Source organism: Solanum dulcamara, chromosome 1 (assembly GCF_947179165.1).
Source record: "Solanum dulcamara chromosome 1, daSolDulc1.2, whole genome shotgun sequence".
Classification (NCBI taxonomy): Eukaryota; Viridiplantae; Streptophyta; class Magnoliopsida; order Solanales; family Solanaceae; genus Solanum; species Solanum dulcamara.
In genome coordinates this window covers 18124764-18146454 of record NC_077237.1, presented here as the reverse complement: position 1 = coordinate 18146454, position 21691 = coordinate 18124764, and the positions used below count along the sequence as shown (strand labels likewise).

Here is a 21691-nt window from a genome sequence, read left to right as displayed (position 1 = left end):
AAGTTTGGACGATATTTGTTATATACAGTCTTCAGACAGCGGAGTTTGAATGATGTTTGCTATATATAGCCTCTGATCGACGGAGTTTGAATGATGTTTGCTTTGTACAGCCTCGAGATGGCGGAGTTTTGACGACGTTTTGCTATATACGATATCCAAACGGCAGAGTTTGCATGGTGTTTGCTATATACAATCTTCGATGGTGATTTTCGTAAATTTGTAATGACCTTGAGGGTGATTTTCGTAAATTTGTACAAAACACGCGTGAACAGTAACACGCGTGAACAGTAACACGCATGAACAGTAACTTTTTGGGCAGAAAATGCCCCTTTCTTCCCATTTCAATATTGTTTTCAACATTTGTTTGAGTTCTTGAACTCCTTGAGGTGATTTGAGAAGAGATTTTCGAGGCAAAGTGTTGGGTAAGTGATTTTTGACCTAAAACCTTCCTTTTTCATTAAGTTTTTGACGATTTTAACTCTTAAATTTTAGTTTCAAACCCCAAAAATCCTTGTTTCTTTCCTAATCCGAATTTAAGGAAAATTGTGATTTCCAACTCGTTTTGAGCTCTATTTTTATGGTTTTTTCAACCATGAGTTCCTTATTACCAATAGAATGGGATTGTTCAATAAATTTACAGATTTGACCCTTTTCGAAAATAGTTAATTTTTGGACCATTTTACCCCCAGTTCCGAAACCTATCAATATGGGTGTTATTGGACTCCTTGTGACGTGTATGTTTCATTGTTGATAGTGGATTGTCATTCCGGGCGCTGAATTCGAGATTTGCTTGTCCGGTGGAGGTATTTGAGTGCGGTTTCGGCAATTGAGGTAGGTTTGGCTATCTTTCTTTGAGATTGAGATGGGGTAATTAGTCAATCATATGTTATAGACTTTGGGATGAGATTGTAGTATGAGTTGAGAATGTTATATATATTGTGATGCCCGTGTGGGGGCTCATTTATTAATGTGTTGCCGTGTGGGGGTTTATTCGTATTACATAGCCCGTGTGGGGGCCTTATTTGTTATCTTATTTGCTTTGAGAGCATGTGAATTGTGATTTGCCTAAGAGAGAGGCTTGAGTATATTATTTGACTTGTGATGCCGCCTGATAGATTGAGTTGGGGGTTTTGAGCATACTTGAGTATTGAAATATTGTTGAGAAAGGGGTGAATATTTAAATGAAAGTGTGTTCTTACCGTTACTATTTATTGAGGGTGAATATCATGTGTAGGTTAAGTTTTGAGAACTTTGAACCTTATACCACATGTGAGTTGATTATTACTTCCATGCATATGTGTTTTGATGCATTCATCCTCATTCATCATATCATGAAACAAGGGAAGTTGAGAAATATGGAAATTCTTTTTGAGAAAGAAAATAAAACACCTTTAAACCTTTGTATCTTGAGTCCCTGACCGAGGCAGTTTTCCGGCAGGGTAGTGGATGCATTGTGATCCTAACCTTTGTATGTTGAGTCCCTGACCGAGGTAGTTTTCTGGCAGGGTAGTGGATGCATTGTGATCCCTTGACCACGAGGAGGTGGCAAGGATAATGAGATATTGTGATTGAGGTATATGGTCTGCGAGACCCCCATGGGTCCTGCTTGGTAGCACAGCTCGGCAGGTGTATACGACAGGCTGTGCGACAGTCTTGATTCCACCGTACCACCACATCATTGCATCATCATATTGCATTGCATTGCATTGACATTTGTGCTGCTTGAATTATTTGATTAATTGTGATTATGAGTTGTTATTATACTTTATTCGTGCCACTATATATATAAACTGGCGGCACCGATGCCGAAGTGGGACTTTTCTATATGCAGGTGGAAGCGTTCCTTAGTTTATTTCATAGGTTTGATTAATTTCTTATACTCAGTCAGCTAAAACCTACTGAGTACATGTGAATTGTACTCACCCCTACTTCTGTGTCCCTTTTTGATGCAGATACTAGTCGGGGTACCCCACGTGGCAGTTAATATTCTAGCGGATTGTGTATTCTCAGATTAGTGGTGAGGTCCCAGAATTCGGATCGTCACTAGTCTATCTTTATTTTTCAGTCTTTTGTACCATTCAGAGACTTATGTTGTATCTTCAGATTCGAACCTTGTATTAGATGCTCTTTATACTTATGACACCAGGTTTTGGGATAATTTCTTCATTGTTTTTTTTTTTATTTATTTATTTATTTAAATCGTGGAATCACTTTCCCCTTTGGGAGTCTTGTATGAGTTTTATTTTTAGGGTTACACATCAGATTGGGTTTTGAGATGTGTGCCATCATGACCTCAGTTTTTGGGTCGTGACAATTGGTATCAGAGCCCTAGGTTCACCGGTCTCATAAGTTAAAGAGCAGGGTGTCTAGTAGAGTCTTGCAGATCGGTACGTAGACGTCCGTACTTATCTTCGAGAGGCTACAAGATACTTAATAGGAAAATCTCTTTCTTTTTACTCCCTTCGTGCGATTTATTCATATCAAGTGTTGTATACCTCTGATCTATTCCTTCTGCGCAGATGGTGAGGACCAGAGCCACAATTACTGAGGGTGAGGATGCACCTGCTGCTCGAGCCCCACTACGCGGGCGAGGTAGAGGACGTGGTGGAGTCAGGGGACGAGGCCGAGCAAGGGGAGCGGCACCTGCTCGTGGACGAGTTAGAGAGCTATCACCTGAGCCCATGTATGAGCATGAGGATGACTTAGAGCAGAAGACTGAGGAGCAGAGGCCATCCCAGCCTCCTGTGGTTCCCGATAGTACTCCGATGCTTCAGGAGCTATTGGTTCGATTATTGGCTAGACTGGATGGTGCTCCTACCTCTGGTATTATTTCAGGTACTATAGGTTCTCCTATCACAGTTGGTGCTACACCGCCAGTTCAGGGGCCTAGTGTAGGATTTCAGACTCCTGGTTCATCTTCAATGCCTTCTATTGCACCTCCGAGATTTGCAGCTCCGCCAGTTTCTGCTAATGCTGCCATGTCGGTAGCTGAGCAGAAGAGTTTCGAGAGGTTCGTTCGATTGGCACCTCCAAGGTTTGATGGTAAAGCCGGAGAAAAAGCCTATGACTTTTTGACTGAGTATCAAGATAGGTTGTTCAACCTAGGCATTTTAGAGGCACATGGAGTTGCTTACACTTCATATCAATTTGCGGGAGTGGCCAAAGAATGGTGGAGGTCAGTTCTGGCTCGTAGACCTATTGGTTCTCCTATGATGAGTTGGGAACAGTTTACTGAGGTGTTCCTTGAGAGATTTGTGCCTTATAGCCTTCGTGATCAGCGTAGGGATGATTTTGACAGACTGGAGTAGGGCTCCCTATCTGTATCTGAGTACGAGACTCGCTTCCATGAGTTATCTCGTTATGCTATGTCGAGTATTCCCACCGAATTCGAGCGGATTCGCAAACTAGTGAAGGGATTCGCCGGTTATCTCCAGGAGGCTACAGCCTCTCTTGTACTGTCTGGGGTACGTTTCAGAGTATTATTGATCATGCCAGGATGATAGAGAGTATCCGACGTGCTAGACAGGGCGGGGCCAAGAGGTTCCGTCGGCAGGGTCAATTCAGCGATCATTCCTCCAAGGGTAGAGAATATTCGGGTTCAGGAACCCATGGTTATCAGGGCAGACCAGTCCAGGCAGCTATTCAGGGTTCTTCGAGCTCCGGAGGTCGTTTTAACACTTCTAGTTATTCCCCACGGAGTTCAGGTCCTCGAGGTTGTTATGTGTGTGATGAGTTTGGGCATAAGGCCCAAGATTGCCCCAAACGTGCTCCTTCTAATGGATGGCCTGGGGCACCAGTTGTTCGTTCTATAGATGCTCCAACTATTCGAGGTTCTTCGCAGAATACTAGAGGTGGCACCCATGGTGCTAGGGGTAGAGTACGAGGTGGTGCTCGTGGTGGTTCGCAGGCTAAGGGTGACCGTCAGTTATGCTATGTTATACCGGGTAGATATGAGGCAGAAGCCTCTGATGCAGTTATTACAGGTATTGTTCCAGTTTGCCATCGTTCTGCTTCAGTATTATTTGACCCAGGGTCTACCTATTCTTATGTGTCGACTTATTTTGATGTGGGTATTGATTATGTGAGTGAGTCCCTTATTGTGTCTATTACTATTTCTACCCCAATAGGTGAATCTTTAGTAGTGGATCGGGTATACAAGGGATGTTTGGTGATATTTTCGGGTAGAGAGACCCGTGCAGACTTGATTTTATTAGACATGCTTGATTTTGATGTGATACTGGGTATGGACTGGTTATCTCCTTATCATGCTATATTAGATTGTTATGCAAAGACCGTGACCTTAGCTTATCCCGGTTTACCTAGCTTAGTATGGAAGGGTAATCCGAGTTCATACCCTAAGGGGGTGATATCTTATATTCGTGCTCGTCGCTTGATGGATAAGGGTTGTTTGTCTTATTTGGCTCATGTACGTGATCTCACCACGGAGTCATCTCATATAGAGACTACGAGGGTGGTGAGAGAGTTTATGGATGTATTTCCTACAGACTTGCCGGGAGTTCCTCCTGATCGTGATATCGATTTTGTGATTGATTTGGAGCATGACACTAAACCCATCTCTATTTCTCCTTATCGGATGGCTCCGGCAGAATTGAAAGAGTTGAAAGAACAATTGGAAGATTTATTGAAGAAAGGGTTTATTAGACCTAGTGTATCACCGTGGGGTGCACCGGTTTTATTTGTGAAGAAGAAAGATGGTACTATGAGGATGTGTATTGACTATCGACAGTTGAACAAAGTCACTATCAAGAACAAGTATCCTCTCCCTCGCATTGATGATTTATTTGACCAGCTTCAAGGTGCATCGGTGTTCTCAAAGATTGATTTGAGGTCGGGTTACCATCAGTTGAGAGTTCGAGAATCTGACATCCCGAAGACTGCATTCAGGACTCGTTATGGGCATTATGAGTTTGTGGTTATGTCCTTCGGGTTGACTAATGCCCCGGCTGCTTTTATGGAGTTGATGAACCGGGTATTTCGACCTTATTTGGACTCGTTTGTGATTGTGTTTATTGATGACATCTTGGTTTATTCCAAGAATGAGGCGGATCATGTTAGGCACCTGAGGACAGTCCTTCAGAGATTGAGAGAGGAGAAGTTGTATGCAAAATTCTCCAAATGTGAGTTTTGGCTTGAGTCCGTGACATTCTTGGGTCATATAGTGACCAAGGATGGTATTATGGTTGATCCAGCCAAAGTTGCAGCGGTTCGTGATTGGGTTAGGCCTACTTCGGTTACCGAGATTCAGAGTTTTATTGGATTGGCAGGCTACTATCGTCGGTTTGTTCAAGGATTCTCTTCTATTGCAGCCCCATTGACTAGGCTAACTCAAAAGACCGTGGCATTTCAGTGGACTGATGAGTGTGAGGCGAGCTTTCAAAAGCTCAAGGAATTATTGACTTTAGCACCTATTCTAGCCTTACCCGAGGAGGGCGTGGCATTTATTGTGTTTTGTGATGCTTCGGGAGTCGGCTTGGGTGGTGTATTGATGCAAAAAGGTAGAGTTATAGCTTATGCTTCTCGACAGTTGAAGGTACATGAGAAGAACTATCCTACCCACGACTTAGAGTTAGCAGCAGTGGTGTTTGTTCTGAAGTTGTGGAGGCATTATCTCTATGGAGTGCATTGCGAGGTCTATACTGACCATCGTAGCCTTAAGTATATCTTTTCTCAGCCGAATCTGAACATGCGGCAGCGTAGGTGGTTAGAGTTATTGAAAGACTATGACATTACCATACTTTATCATCCGGGCAAAGCTAATGTGGTAGCGGATGCCCTGAGTCGCAAAGCATCTAGCATGGGTAGTTTGGCATTTCTTAAGGCTGTGGAGAGGCCTTTGGCGTTGGAGGTTCAGTCATTGGCTAGACAGTTGGTCCGACTGGATATTTCTACACATCATGGTATTTTGGCATTTGTGGAAGCTAGGTCTACTTTGATGGACCAGATTCGTACACACCAGTTTGAAGATGAAAAGTTGAGGGCCATTCGAGACAAAGTGTTGAGTGGTGAAGCAAAATCAGCCTCTCTTGATCAGGAAGGAGTTTTGAGGATTAATGGTTGCATTTGTGTGCCCAAGGTTAGTGAATGGGTACGTATGATATTAGAGGAGGCTCATTGTTCCAAGTATTCGATTCACCCGGGAGTGGCAAAGATGTTTCATGACTTGAAACAACATTATTGGTGGTGTGGCATGAAGAGAGACATTATTGATTTTGTGGCTAAGTGTCTAAATTGCCAACAAGTGAAGTATGAGCATCAGAAACCGGGTGGTCCTATGCAAAGGATGCCCATTCCTGAGTGGAAATGGGAGCGTATCACTATGGACTTCGTGTCTGGATTACCCATGGCATTGGGTAAGTATGACTCTGTCTGGGTGATTGTGGATCGATTGACCAAATCAGCCCATTTCCTTCCGGTGAAGACTAGCTACAATGCGGATCAGTTAGCTAGGATCTATCTTCGTGAGATTGTTAGGCTGCATGGGGTGCCTATCTCTATTGTATCAGATCGGGGTTCAGTGTTCACCTCCCACTTTTGGAAGGCATTACAGCGTGGTTTGGGTACGCGGCTAGAGATGAGTTCAGCATTTCATCCCCAAACCGATGGTCAGTCTGAACGGACTATTCAGGTGTTGGAGGATATGCTTAGGGCCTGTGTGATTGATTTTGGTGCCCGATGGGACCAACACTTGCCCTTAGCAGAGTTTGCCTATAATAACAGTTATCACTCCAGCATTCAAATGGCACCATTTGAGGCATTGTATAGTCGTAGGTGTCGATCACCCATTGGATGGTTTGATTCTGTTGCGGTTGATGCATTGGATACTGACTTACTTAGGGATGCTGTGGAGCGGGTACGTTTGATTCAGGGTCGACTATTGACAGCTCAGAGTCGTCAGAAGAGTTATGCTGATAGGAGGGTTCGTCCCTTAGAGTTCATGGTGGGTGATTGCGTGTGGCTTAAAATATCGCCCATGAAGGGTGTGATGAGGTTCGGAAAGAAGGGCAAGCTTAGCCCAAGGTTTGTTGGCCCGTTTGAAATCCTGAGGAGAGTAGGTGGAGTGGCGTATAAGTTGGCCTTACCCCCTAAATTGTCAGCTGTCCATCCGGTGTTTCATGTTTCCATGCTTCGCAAGTACATACCGGATGAGTCTCATGTGATTTCTTATGATGCGGTAGAGTTGAGTTCGGATTTGACTTATGAGGAGGAGCCGACAGTTATTCTAGATAGGCGGCTTCGTAGACTCAGGACCAAGGAGGTCGCTTCGGTCAAGGTGCAGTGGCAGCATCGGCCTGCTGAGGAGGCGACTTGGGAGTTAGAGTCTGATATGCAGGCTCGATACCCTCAGCTTTTTGAGACCCCAGGTACTTTATTTTATCTTATGTTCGAGGACGAACATCCTTTTTAGTGGTGGATATTGTAATGACCTTGAGGGTGATTTTCGTAAATTTGTACAAAACACGCGTGAACAGTAACACGCGTGAACAGTAACACGCGTGAACAGTAACTTTTTGGGCAGAAAATGCCCCTTTCTTCCCATTTCAATATTTTTTTCAACATTTGTTTGAGTTCTTGAACTCCTTGAGGTGATTTGAGAAGAGATTTTCGAGGCAAAGTGTTGGGTAAGTGATTTTTGACCTAAAACCTTCCTTTTTCATTAAGTTTTTGACGATTTTAACTCTTAAATTTTAGTTTCAAACCCCAAAAATCCTTGTTTCTTTCCTAATCCGAATTTAAGGAAAATTGTGATTTCCAACTCGTTTTGAGCTCTATTTTTATGGGTTTTTCAACCATGAGTTCCTTATTACCAATAGAATGGGATTGTTCAATAAATTTACAGATTTGACCCTTTTCGAAAATAGTTAATTTTTGGACCATTTTACCCCCGGTTCCGAAACCTATCAATATGGGTGTCATTGGACTCCTTGTGACGTGTATGTTTCATTGTTGATAGTGGATTGTCATTCCGGGCGCTGAATTCGAGATTTGCTTGTCCGATGGAGGTATTTGAGTGCGGTTTCGGCAATTGAGGTAGGTTTGGCTATCTTTCTTTGAGATTGAGATGGGGTAATTAGTCAATCATATGTTATAGACTTTGGGATGAGATTGTAGTATGAGTTGAGAATGTTATATATATTGTGATGCCCGTGTGGGGGCTCATTTATTAATGTGTTGCCGTGTGGGGGTTTATTCGTATTACATAGCCCGTGTGGGGGCCTTATTTGTTATCTTATTTGCTTTGAGAGCATGTGAATTGTGATTTGCCTAAGAGAGAGGCTTGAGTATATTATTTGACTTGTGATGCCGCCTGATAGATTGAGTTGGGGGTTTTGAGCATACTTGAGTATTGAAATATTGTTGAGAAAGGGGTGAATATTTAAATGAAAGTGTGTTCTTACCGTTACTATTTATTGAGGGTGAATATCATGTGTAGGTTAAGTTTTGAGAACTTTGAACCTTATACCACATGTGAGTTGATTATTACTTCCATGCATATGTGTTTTGATGCATTCATCCTCATTCATCATATCATGAAACAAGGGAAGTTGAGAAATATGGAAATTCTTTTTGAGAAAGAAAATAAAACACCTTTAAACCTTTGTATCTTGAGTCCCTGACCGAGGCAGTTTTCCGGCAGGGTAGTGGATGCATTGTGATCCTAACCTTTGTATCTTGAGTCCCTGACCGAGGCAGTTTTCTGGCAGGGTAGTGGATGCATTGTGATCCCTTGACCACGAGGAGGTGGCAAGGATAATGAGATATTGTGATTGAGGTATATGGTCTGCGAGACCCCCATGGGTCCTGCTTGGTAGCACAGCTCGGCAGGTGTATACGACAGGCTGTGCGACAGTCTTGATTCCACCGTACCACCACATCATTGCATCATCATATTGCATTGCATTGCATTGACATTTGTGCTGCTTGAATTATTTGATTAATTATGATTATGAGTTGTTATTATACTTTATTCGTGCCACTATATATATAAACTGGCGGCACCGATGCCGAAGTGGGACTTTTCTATATGCAGGTGGAAGCGTTCCTTAGTTTATTTCATAGGTTTGATTAATTCCTTATACTCAGTCAGCTAAAACCTACTGAGTACATGTGAATTGTACTCACCCCTACTTCTGTGTCCCTTTTTGATGCAGATACTAGTCGGGGTACCCCACGTGGCAGTTAATATTCTAGCGGATTGTGTATTCTCAGATTAGTGGTGAGGTCCCAGAATTCGGATCGTCACTAGTCTATCTTTATTTTTCAGTCTTTTGTACCATTCAGAGACTTATGTTGTATCTTCAGATTCGAACCTTGTATTAGATGCTCTTTATACTTATGACACCAGGTTTTGGGATAATTTCTTCATTGTTTTTTTTTTTATTTATTTATTTATTTAAATCGTGGAATCACTTTCCCCTTTGGGAGTCTTGTATGAGTTTTATTTTTAGGGTTACACATCAGATTGGGTTTTGAGATGTGTGCCATCATGACCTCAGTTTTTGGGTCGTGACAATCCGGCGGTGTGAAACTGTAATGTAACGCCTGTATCCGGCGATGTAAAACTTGTAAAGTAACGCCTGTATCCGACGGTGTAAAATTGGTAATGTAAATTTAACTGTAGATGTACGATGTTGTAGTATACATGCTCCTGATCGAAGGAGTTTGACAAGGTTTGCTATATACAACCTCCAGATGGTGGAGTTTGGACTCTTTGGTATATACAGCCTCCAGACGTCGAAGTTTGGACGATATTTGTTATATACAGTCTTCAGACGTCGAAGTTTGGACGATATTTGTTATATACAGTCTTCTGACAGCGGAGTTTGAATGATGTTTGCTATATATAGCCTCTGATCGACGGAGTTTGAATGATGTTTGCTTTGTACAGCCTCGAGATGGCGGAGTTTTGACGACGTTTTGCTATATACGATATCCAAACGGCAGAGTTTGCATGGTGTTTGCTATATACAATCTTCGATGGATAGAGTTTGCACGGTGTTAGCTATATAAATCCTTCGATATTCGAAGTTTGAACGGTGATTGCTATATACAGCCTCCAGTCGGCGAAGTTTTGAATGGTGTTAGATGGCGTTCTCCAATCGAGGGAGCTTATTTGACGCAGTTAGACGATATTCTCCAACGGAGGAGTTGTTGACGAGGTTAGAAGACAAGCTCCAATTGATGGAGTTATATTTGACAAAAGTAAACTATCCTATTTATCCTATGGGGGGGCCCTTGTCTTCAGTGTTTTGATCCGGATATCGATCGTACCTGCAAAGATTTAAAGAGAAATCCTTTAGACAGCACATCGAAGTATAAAGTATTTCTGATAAATAAAGTAAGGGAAGAATATTTTGGCTTATGATTTTGAGAAGTCGAATGGCGTCTGCAGTCATCCTCTAGACTTGAGGTTGTCTTCCTCGATCTTCTGTTTTCCTACGCTCAAAGAAAATTTTAGTTTGGGAGGGGGTGTTGATTTGTATCGACTCGCTGATTCAGGCCTCATCACCGGGAACCTCCAATACCTCTATAGTCCGTTCGTAGTAATCTTAACCTAGAGACTTAGTAGGTGGAATAGTAGAAAAGCATTTTTTAAAAAAAATAACAAATAAATAAGTAAATAAATGAATAAAAATAAATAAATAAAAATAATAGTTTGTTTTTTGACAAAAGAGTATATCATATATATATATATATATATATATAGAGAGAGAGAGAGAGAGAGAGAGAGAGTAATCCTTGATCATCTTAAGGTTATGACATGATTTGGAGTCCATCGTGCTTCTCCATATCCAAATGTAATCTTTCTTGTAGTCTTGTCTTCTGACGATGCTTCTCTTGACTTATTCGCGAGATCCTTCACGTTCTAATGATACCTAACTAAAGGAGAGTTTTCTAAGGTATGACCGAACCCTTAAGGTTGCCTACGTATCCTCAAATGGGAATCAGGTCTGCACGTAGTTCGAGGATAAGAAATGAACATTATGCAATACAATGACCGAGCCTGACTCAGGCTGCCTACGTATCCAAGTGGAATCAGGTCAGGACGTAGTTCAATTACAAAGGGGTAAATATAAGAATAAAAATATATGAAGCAATGACCGAGTCTGACTCAGGCTGCCTACGTATCCAAGTGGAATCAGGTCAGGATGTAGTTCGAGTACAATAGAAAAGTGAAACTATAAAGGGACCAAATCTAGCAAGGATTGCCTGCATATCCCCCCGAGGGAAGTCAGGTCGAGCGTAGTTTTAAATACATGGAAATGATGTTTTTGGATTTTCTAAAAGAGGACCGAACCCGATGTGGGCTGCCTACGTACCCCACCATGGGAAGTCAGGTCGAGACGTAGTTCTGTTTACATGAAATGTAAGAGTAAAGAAAAAATGAAAGCTAGTCTTGATGTCTTCAGATGTAGTATTTCTTGATGGATTCTGAGCTAATTGGCTTCGTGCTCACTGTGCCATCCATTTCTGCTAAGATTGCTGCTCCTCCGGATAATACTCTATGAACCATGTAAGGACCTTGCCAGTTTGGTGCAAATTTCCCCTTAGCTTCTCCTTGGTGAGGAAATATCTTCTTCAATACTAATTGTCCTGGTGTGAACTGTCGAGGCTTGACTTTCTTGTTAAATGCTTTAGCCATCCTGTTTTGGTAAAGTTGACCATGACAAACTGCGTCCATTCTTTTCTCATCAATGAGCATCAACTGTTCAATCTTGCTGCGAATCCATTCTGCATCATCTAAACCGACCTCTTGAATAATCCTTAAAGATGGTATTTCCACTTCAGCAGGTATTACTGCTTCTGAACCATAAACCAACATATAAGGAGTTGCCCCAGTGGAAGTTCTGATTGTGGTACGATAACCGAGCAGAGCATATGGTAACTTCTCATGCCATTGTCTGTGACTATCCACTATTTTCCTTAAAATCTTCTTGATGTTCTTGTTTGCTGCTTTAACTGCTCCATTCATCTGTGGCCGATAAGTTGTGGAATTCCGATGAGCAATCTTGAATCGCTCACAAATTTCCTTCATAAGATCGCTATTGAGATTGGCCGCATTATCTGTTATAATTGATTCTGGAATCCCAAATCGACAAATGATATTGTTACGAACAAAATCTGCCACGACTTTCTTAGTTACTGCCTTATATGTTGAAGCTTCGACCCATTTTGTGAAATAATCAATAGCTACAAGGATGAAACGATATCCATTTGATGTAGGAGGCTCTATGGGCCCAATTACATCCATGCCCCAAGCGGAAAATGGCCATGGGGAACCCATAACATTGAGCTCATTTGGGGCAACTCGTATAAAATCTCCATGCACTTGGCATTGATGACACTTCTGCACGTATCGAATGCTATCTCTCTCCATGGTCATCCAAAAATATCCAACTCTTAAGATCTTCTTAGCCAGAGTGAATTCATTCATATGAGGTCCACATGTTCCTGCATGTATTTCTTCTAAAAGCCTCGTCGCTTCCTTGGCGTCAACACATCTCAGCAATCCTAAATCCGGAGTCCTCCTATACAGGATTTCCCCATTAAGAAAGAAATGATTGGACATTCTTCTTAAAGTCCGTTTAAACTTGCTCGTGGCATTTTTGGGGTATTCCTGTGCCTCTATCAATCTCTTGATATCATAGTACCATGGTCTTCCATCCATTTCCTCAACAACATGAAAATAATATGCATGTCTATCATGTAATTTTACTTCGATAGGGTCGATGTAATTCTTATCTGGATGCTGAATCATAGAGGATATTGTCGCCAAAGCATCGGCAAATTCATTTTGAGCTCGAGGGACATGTTTGAATTCAATACTTGTGAATTTCCTATTCAACTCCTTTATGCAATGCAAATAAGGAAGGATTTTCACATTCTTAGTAGCCCATTCTCCTAGCACCTGATGAACCAATAAATCAGAACCACCTATGACCAAAAGCTCTTTGACGTTCATGTCTATGGCCATTCTAAGTCCAAGAATACAAGCTTCATACTCTGCCATGTTATTGGTGCAATCAAACCTAATCTTGGCTGAAATTGGGTAATATTGACCCTTTTTCTGAAATTAAAACCGCTCCTATTCCAACTCCTTTGGAATTTGATGCTCCATCGAAAAACATCCTCCAACCATCGTATCATTCTGATACGTCTTCTCCTACAAACAATACTTCTTCATCATGGAAGTAAGTTTTGAGCGGCTCATAATCTTGATCCACTGGATTTTCTGCGAGGTGGTCAGCCAAGGCTTGTCCTTTGATGGCCTTCTCTGTCACGTACACAATGTCAAACTCGCTCAACAAAATTTGCCATTTTGCCAATTTACTTGTAGGCATTGGCTTTTGAAATATGTACTTTAGTGGATCCATTCTTGAGATCAAGTACGTGGTATATGCAGACAAGTAATGCCTAAATTTTTTGCGCGATCCAAGTCAAAGCGCAACATGTTCGTTCCAATAAGGTATATCTTGCCTCATACGGTGTGAACTTCTTACTCAAGTAGTAAATGGCTTGCTCTCTTCTACCTGTCTCATCATGTTGTCCCAATACGCATCCAAATGCATTATCCATGACAGATAAGTATAATAGTAACGGCCTCCCAGGCTCAGGTGGGACCAATACTAGCGGGTTGGACAAATATTCTTTGATTTTATCAAAAGCCCTTTGACATTCCTCCGTCCATTTTATGGCAGCATCCTTCTTTAGTAATTTAAAAATGAGTTCACAAATTACGGTGGATTGTGCTATGAACCGGCTGATGTAGTTAAGCCTTCCTTAAAAACTCAACACGTCCTTCCTGGTCTTCGGGGGAGGTAATTCTTGAATTGTCTTAATCTTAGAAGGATCCAACTCTATGCCTCTCCTGCTAATAATGAACCCTAACATTTTTCCTGCAGGTACTCCAAATGCACACTTTGCTGGATTCAATTTTAGATTATACTTTTGCAACCTCTCAAAGAACTTTCGCAAATCATATAGGTGGTCCAAACTTCTTTTGGATTTGATAATGATATCGTCCACATATACTTCAATCTCCTTGTGGATCATATCATGAAAGAGGGTGGTCATGGCCCTCATATAGGTTGCACCAGCATTTTTTAGGCCAAATGGCATTACTCTATAGCAATACACCCCCCATGGAGTGATAAATGTTGTCTTTTCTGCATCATCTTCATTCATCAGTATCTGGTGATATCCCGCAAAACAATCGACAAATGATTGCAATTTATGTTTTGCACAATTATCGATGAGTATATGAATATTTGGGAGAGGGAAATCATCCTTAGGACTAGCTCTATTGAGATCTCAATAGTCTACACATATTTTGATCTTCCCATCCTTTTTGGGCACTGGTACTATATTGGCCAGCCAAGTGGGGTAATTTGTGACCCTTACAATGTTTGCTTCAATTTGCTTGGTTACCTCCTCTGATTTGAACTTTCTTGTTTTTTGTTTAACAGGTTGGAAGGTGGGATCAATTGGTAGTCTGTGTGAGACGATATCGGTGTATAACCCCGGCATATCGTCATAAGACCAAGGAAATATGTCGATATGTTGCCTAAGCAATTCTATTAACTCCTTCTTTCTTTCGGCCTCCAAATGTATGCTAATTCGTGTTTCCTTCACAGTTTCCTCATCTCCTAAGTTGACAACCTCTATTTCATCCATATTAGGCTTTTCCTGGCTCTCGAACGGCTCGACCTCCAGTGGTAGGTTTTCAGGCATCATGCTTTCATCATATTCTTCGTGATCGGGTTCATTATTTTCACTTTGCTCTATGGATTCGTTACATGTCATAACCGTTGAATTAGGATTTTTAATACGAATGCTGAAAAGTATAAAAAGGCAAGTAAAATAAATAAGTAGGTAAAATAATAAGACAGTTTTAAAGAAATCAAAGACTTTTATTTAAAAGCGTTCTAGCTTCTTTTTTTTTAGAAAAAGCAACCAAAAACAAAGATCAAGCATGATACAAGCCTCAGCTTTGATCATTCAAATTTAAAAATACAAAACTACGTTCCACACTACCAGGACTCTTGTCGAAACAGGGACGGACTGATGGTTCAATTCTGCAAGCTTTCTCCAGGCTTGGAATCACGGATGCTTAATTTGCAGAGATCTATCTCTTCCTCTTCTCCAATCATGGCTACAAACAAATTTCCTATTCCTTCTACTATGTCATCGTCAGATGCGTGATCTAAAATCGGAACTTGCTCTGGTACAAACGTTGTCTTGATGGATCCTCTGTCGTGGACTCGTCCCGATGTAGATCCATATCCGAGTCCAGTGGTACCTTTCTGATTCTTCAACTGGATGGGTTCAACTATGCCATTGGCCCTGGGTCCAAGTCCTGTCTTAGGATGATACCCATATTTCAACATCTCTGTTGCGACCATCTTCGCTGCCCCCGACAATTTCGACTCTAACTTCTCGTCAACCCTCACAGCTTGCATGATTTCTAAAGTGTGAAAAGTGGCTCCATCTAATTCCTCAGTTACTGGAACAGAATTAACAGAATAGATGGGGTGATTGAGCTCCCCATGAACAGTAACTTCTGCGTGACCCCACTCAAACTTTACACATTGATGAAGAGTTGAAGGAACTGCTTTTGCCATATGGACCCATGGTCTTCCCAGCAGCAGGTTGTAGTTCGATGACACATCCATCACTTGAAATAAGATAGGGAATTCTGCTGGTCCCACTTGCAATGTGAGATGGATTTCTCCAATGACGCTTCTCTGTTCTCCATCAAAAGCTCTAACCTTTACACGACTTTCCTCTATATATCCCATATTTAAACCTAAAACTCTCAGAGTTGTGAAAGGGCAGATATTACATCCAGAACCGCCATCAATCAGAACTCGGGTCACAATCTTATCAAGACATTTGACCGCGATATGAAGTGCTTTGTTGTGTCCAATCCCTTCTGTTGGTAGCTCATTATCATGGAAAGAAATTTTGTTAGATTCCACCACTCGTCCAATTGTTGCAGCTAAGGTTTCACTTGTGGTCTCTTTTGGAATGCAAACCCCATTTAACACCTCCATCAAATCATTCTTATGTACCTCAGAACTCATTAGTAAAGACATTATGGATATATGAGCCGATGTCTTCTTCAGTTGCTCTTCGACTGAATAGTCTTTTGGCTGCATCTTCCTCCAAAATTCCGTGACTTCAGCATCGGTAACATTATTTTTGGGATTCGGTTCCTTCCCAAGAACTCCTCGATTCAAATCCTCTAGAGCATAGCACCTTCCCAACCTAGTCATTCCATGAACCACAGCGGCGTCAATCATCTTTCCCTTGGCTTCTGTTTTATAATCCCATGGGACTCCTTTGGTGTCAAACTCAGCCTTTCTAGCAACTGCAGTGGTTACTACAACTCTCGGGAGATATGTTTGGACAGTAAGAGGTTCCCTTAGCTGAACAGTGATAATAGGTTGCACTGGAGATGTAGTGGCAGCTTCTTCGGTGTTCCAGACAGGCGCGATGGTTTCTCCCAAGTTGTACTCTTCTTCTAGAGAAATCATGTTGACTTCTTGATTCTCATGATTTGGCAAAGGGTTGTTGTTCACATTCGGAGGTGTTGGAGTGCATTTTATTATTCCTCTTCTGATCAATGTCTCAACCTGGTTTTTCAAGCTATAACAATCTTCTGTGTCATGCCCTTGGATTCCCGAGTGGTAAGCGCATCGCTTGTTTCCATCAAAATTGTAAGAGATTGGGTCGGGGATTTTTCCCTCAACTGGCTGTAGTACTCCTGCTATCCTCAACCTTTCAAACAATTGAGCATAAGGTTTAGCAATGGGTGTGTAGGTGTGAGTATTTCTAGCTTCGAGATTTGGACGTGGTCTTGGCACATATGCTGGTCTGTTTTGGTGGGTTGGTGCTTGGAGTGGGACATGTGGTCTTGTTGGACTTTGGTATGTTGGTGCTCGAGGTGTATTATAGTGTGGTCGGGTATTATATACTGGGTACGAGGTGTATGGAGTATGTGCAACAATTTGGGGATTGTTGGGGTATTGGTGGGATTGTCCTCCATGTTGGTAATTGATGACTGAAACATCCTCCCTTTTCTTCTTGATGCCACCAATGGATCCTGATTGTATGGCCTTACTTGCAGCTTGCAATGCAGCCATGGATTGAATTTTACCCGATTTGATGCCTTCCTCTATAAAATCTCCCATCTTGACCAATTCTGCAAACCTTTGGCCCATCATTGACATCATCTTGTCAAAGTAGATACCTTCTTGGGCTCGAATAAAGTATTTTGAGAGCTCACTCTCATTGAGCGGTGGTTGAACCCTTGCAACCTCGGTTCTCCAACGTCGTGCATACTCCTGGAAGTCCTCTGATGGTTTCTTTTGTATGTTGGCTAATGAGAACCTGTCCGCAGTGATTTCAGTATTAAATCTGAAGCGATTCATGAAATCCTCAGCCATTTCCTGCCAATTATACCATTTGCGAGGATCCTAGCGTGTATACCAAGTCAACGCTTCTCCAGATAGACTTTGAATGAACAACTTCATTCTTAGTTTCTCATTTCTCCCTACACCGACTAACTTGTCATAGTATGCCCTCAGATGTGCGTGAGGATCGCTCTTTCCGTCAAATATGTCAAACTTTGGGGGCTTGTATCCTACCGGCATGTCAATATCTGGGTGGATGCATAAGTCATCATAATCTAAGCTCTCTGTTCCCCTAGTGACTTGTAGGTTTTTCAACGCCTTTCTTAGACCTCGAAGTTGAGCGTCTATTGACTTATCTTCTTTCAATCGAGCATCCTTCTCCATTTCTGCATATTGGTCAACCTCACACGGGACTTTGACCCTAACCGGTGTTGTGAAAGTAGGGGCCTCAACAACATATACAGGTGGGATTTGTGAATCATAAGGAGCGACGGTGTGTGCTCCAAATATCTAGTTTGTCACTGGGTAGGTAGGTGTGATGGGGTATTGAGTGGGAAGGTCAGGAGCCGTCCTGATTGCAGACGGATGAGCTAATGGCGCTTGACCATGAATAAGAGCACGTTTAGGCATGTTTGGAGAATCTGCATGAGGCAGGTCAGCTCTAGGGAGGTAGCTGGGCATCTTGAAACTTGGGAAGGTAGTAGCCGAAAGCTTGGCCAAGTCTCGCACTTGACGTAGTTCCTCTCTCAAAATCTCAAGCTCTTGTGCCATATGAGCCATCTTCTCATCATTTTGGATGTTGGCCATATTTTGAGAACTTTCAAGATTTTCTACTGGTATCATTATGTTTGCAGCAATGTTAAATTCTTCTTCACCTGTCATCTTTCCCCTTGATCGAAGGTTATATCGTGAGTCAGCCAGTTCGTAAGTCGACACAAATCAACGTTCTTTTAGGGATTAACAAAACAAAATAAAAAGAAAGAAAAAGGAAAGTATGTTAGTTTGGGAAAGATTTAAAAGTACAACAAGTATATAATACACATACACGCCAAGTTAACGACATTCAAATGTGTCCTATACGGAGCCTCTTTTTGCTAGAGGACGACCTATGTTGCAATCAATTTGATGATAAATGATCCATTAAACACATTTCGGATTTGGAACAACATAATTTTATTAATCAAAGATGCCTTTGCAATGAAGTACACGGGCGGAAACCTAAAAATGAAAGTACATGGAGGCCATACGGCGAACAAAAGGATGACAATGCACAGATAAGAATGAAAATATAAGGCCAAGTTGGAGTGTCGTCATCATCGTCATAATCATAATAGGGACCTGGATAGTACTCCAAGAATTCATCAATCTGGTTCGATCCTACCTCTTCGTCGAACCCCATCGAACCATACTCAGAGTGAGCTTTTTCCTTTGGATCCTCTTCCGGATCTTCCTCTTCCGGCTCCTCAGGATATTCACTTGGATCCTCTTCAGGGTCTTCCTCTGGATCTTCTTCGATCATTGGTATTAAATAATTTACTGATCCTGGAATTATTTGATTGTACATTGGTGTTGTGAATTCAATGTGAAGGAGTACTCCCTGCTTAACCCAATTAATCCATTGGTTGTCCGCAACACCCACAATCCCCTTCGTACTTGGCCGAGCCAAATGTCTCACAGTGGTACGCCACACATAATATTCTGACATGCACCATTTTTCATTTCCTGCCTCTATCGTAATCATGTGATCCTATTCTAATTGCAAATTCCTTATACGCCCTGCTGGGACCAAAGTGAGATCATCCTCGTGTAGTGCCATATTTGCCCATAATGGTATGTCTTGGACAACTCCAAATTGTCGTAACACTCGGAGAGGAGCATATGGCTGAATACCTCTTAGCCCGACCAGATTAATGAAATAGAGGTGTTGCGTCCTGACAAAAACCGATCCTCCCATCCAAAAATACTTCCAGTGGATGGAATCTCCTGTGAGGTTGGTCAAAAACGGACGCCACTCTTCCTCTCCCATAGGTGCGTCCCAATACCTAAGACGATCATTGTGGCTTTGGATCAAGTTACGGGCGTCTATTGTGTAGTCCCTTTGTGGTTCTCGACGATAGAAGTGCTCTATTGCCCAAATCTGTAATAATAAATTACAGCCCCCAAAGAAGTTATGCCCCCTTGTGCATGCTGACAATGATCAAAATACTTCAGCGAGAATCATATGCACCAAGGAATAGTTATGCGGTACCGCAAAAAGTTCCATTACAATTGGCAGAATGTTGATATTTATCGAATAAAACCTCATTGGGAAGACCATAGCCCCCAAAAAGGCCATCACAAATACCCTTGGTCTCATATGCATCTATTGTCTACGAGTGCATGCAAATTCATCTCGGTGCTTATCGAAGCTCTCGAGATGACCAAATCTTTGGAAAAGATAGTCCAACTTTACCTTCCCATTTTCTGCACGCCTTAGTGATGGCAAGATACGCAGCCCTAACAACCCAAGGAAACCTTCTGTACTTATGGTTGATGGACATATCGGTGTTCTTCCTCTTATTGGTAATTCAAGAAAAATACTAAATTCCTCTAGTGTTGGAGTGATTTCAAAATCCAAGAACTTAAAGGTCACAGTGCTTGGGTCCCAAAACTCCATCAGCAATATAATGAAGATCTTGTTGGCTCGAATTCCCATGAGCGACAACAAAGCACCTAAATGCCTTCTGATCTCAACACCATGCGCCCTACGAATGTTTTTCCACCAATTTTGTATCGTATGGGGGGCCGAAACAACCATCTGAATGTTTGGGAGGTTTTGGTTGATATTCATCTGAAAGAAAGGTAAGGGTATGATAAGTATGTTTATTCCAAATCCGTCATGTGTTTTTGTTTGGATCATTCATAACAACTTTCACATAAAATATGTCGTTAGGTATATAACCTTTGACAAAGGGTGGATTTCCTAATTGCGAAGACGGTGCCTTGGATCACCTTGCCTAAGGTGTATGCATCATGACCTATTTTCTAGAGTAAGAGTTTTTCCTAGATATTCAAGAGTGGACTGAATGTTTGCGAGAAGGCACACTGATCTTATTGTGCAAACTCTGAAACTAAAGAATCCAAAAGAAGGTTTGGGGGAGTGTGAGACACTCCCCGCGTGAACCAGTGTGTGTTTTATGTATGGCCAAAGACTCGATAGAAAATGCAAGTGACAGTGTAAGAATAACAATAACATGTAGTGTTTTTCAAGCAAATAAGGAGCGCAAGTTTGGATTTAGCTTGCGTCCTTTCAAATTACAAGTAATATAACAAATCACAATAAATAATTAAAACAAATAAAAGGCAAGTCATAAACAAATATCCCATAATTCTAAAACTAAATTTTACTAAGGTTAAAACCTAAAATGCTAAGTACATGGGGTTTCCCCAGGGGAGTCGCCAAGCTGTCGCACCCTATTTTCGAATGGGTCAAAACAGTTCGCAACATAAGAGTGTCTATGCCTCTGATTTTGCAATTGTTTGTTTAGAGTCGCCACCTAATTTTAAGGAAAATATTAGGAAAACCATTTATTTATTTTTTGTAAATGTAAACTCTGTTTTGATTTGCGAAACCTGTGAGATTCTAAGTAAGGGTTTTAGTTACTCGAGGGGAAGGTATTAGGCATCCCTCAGAGCCTATCCGAAGATAATTCTTAAACTTAGTTTTAGAAAAAATGATTAGGAATATTTATTCATTTGTTTGTTTTAGAAATATTAAGAAAAAGGGTTTTTATTAAATTTGATAAAAAGGTGAAAATATAAGGTATGTCATATATATACGTCTTATATATGAATGAACCAAATTTAATAATAATATATTTATTGTATAGTAAAATAAATAATAAATAATATATTTAAATATATAAAAATACAAATGTATATTTTAAAATCATTTGAATAAATAACTTACTAAATTTATGGTAAAATAAATGTCTAGTATTAGCAATGGTTACTTTATTTGTAGCCACAATAAAAAAGAAAATGAATAAGATAATAGACAAGTGTAGATATATGAATATGTAATATGTTGTAAATCTAATTTGGATGAAATCTCTAATAAGATTGAGGATGCCTAAAAATCATTGAATTTTAAAATATTAAACTACTCCAAATATATATATATATATATATACAAACAAAATATTTAAAAGTCGACAGAAAATAAAATTATCTACATTCTTATTTTCTTCGGATCAGCGGCGGCTCATTAATCGGAA

The 21691-nt window shown here is 41.1% G+C and overlaps 2 protein-coding genes and 1 long non-coding RNA gene across 3 annotated transcripts; 2 read left to right on the top strand and 1 right to left on the bottom strand.

The window, feature by feature from the left end:
• Positions 1–688: 688 nt before the first annotated feature.
• Positions 689–2145, top strand: LOC129902836 (uncharacterized). The gene is made up of 2 exons (XR_008770160.1): positions 689–831; positions 1953–2145. It is a non-coding gene; the product is annotated as an uncharacterized LOC129902836 (long non-coding RNA).
• Positions 2146–2978: 833 nt separating this feature from the next.
• LOC129892053 (uncharacterized) lies at positions 2979–7372 on the top strand (the record flags this gene model as incomplete). Its single annotated transcript, XM_055967592.1, has 3 exons — positions 2979–3042; positions 3409–3464; positions 6908–7372. Coding segments are annotated over exons 1-3 (585 nt in total), but the record flags the coding sequence as incomplete, so codon positions are not given.
• A 7717-nt stretch (positions 7373–15089) lies between these two features.
• On the bottom strand, positions 15090–17468 carry LOC129892039 (uncharacterized). The gene has a single exon (XM_055967569.1). The coding sequence runs from the start codon at positions 17466–17468 to the stop codon at positions 15090–15092; it is 2379 nt and encodes a 792-aa protein (XP_055823544.1).
• Positions 17469–21691: the final 4223 nt, after the last annotated feature.

What these genes read in the sequence shown, in the direction of transcription:
- LOC129892039 (XM_055967569.1), bottom strand. Translation starts at nt 17,468, where the DNA reads ATGGCTGAGGATTTCATGAATCGCTTCAGATTTAATACTGAAATCACT.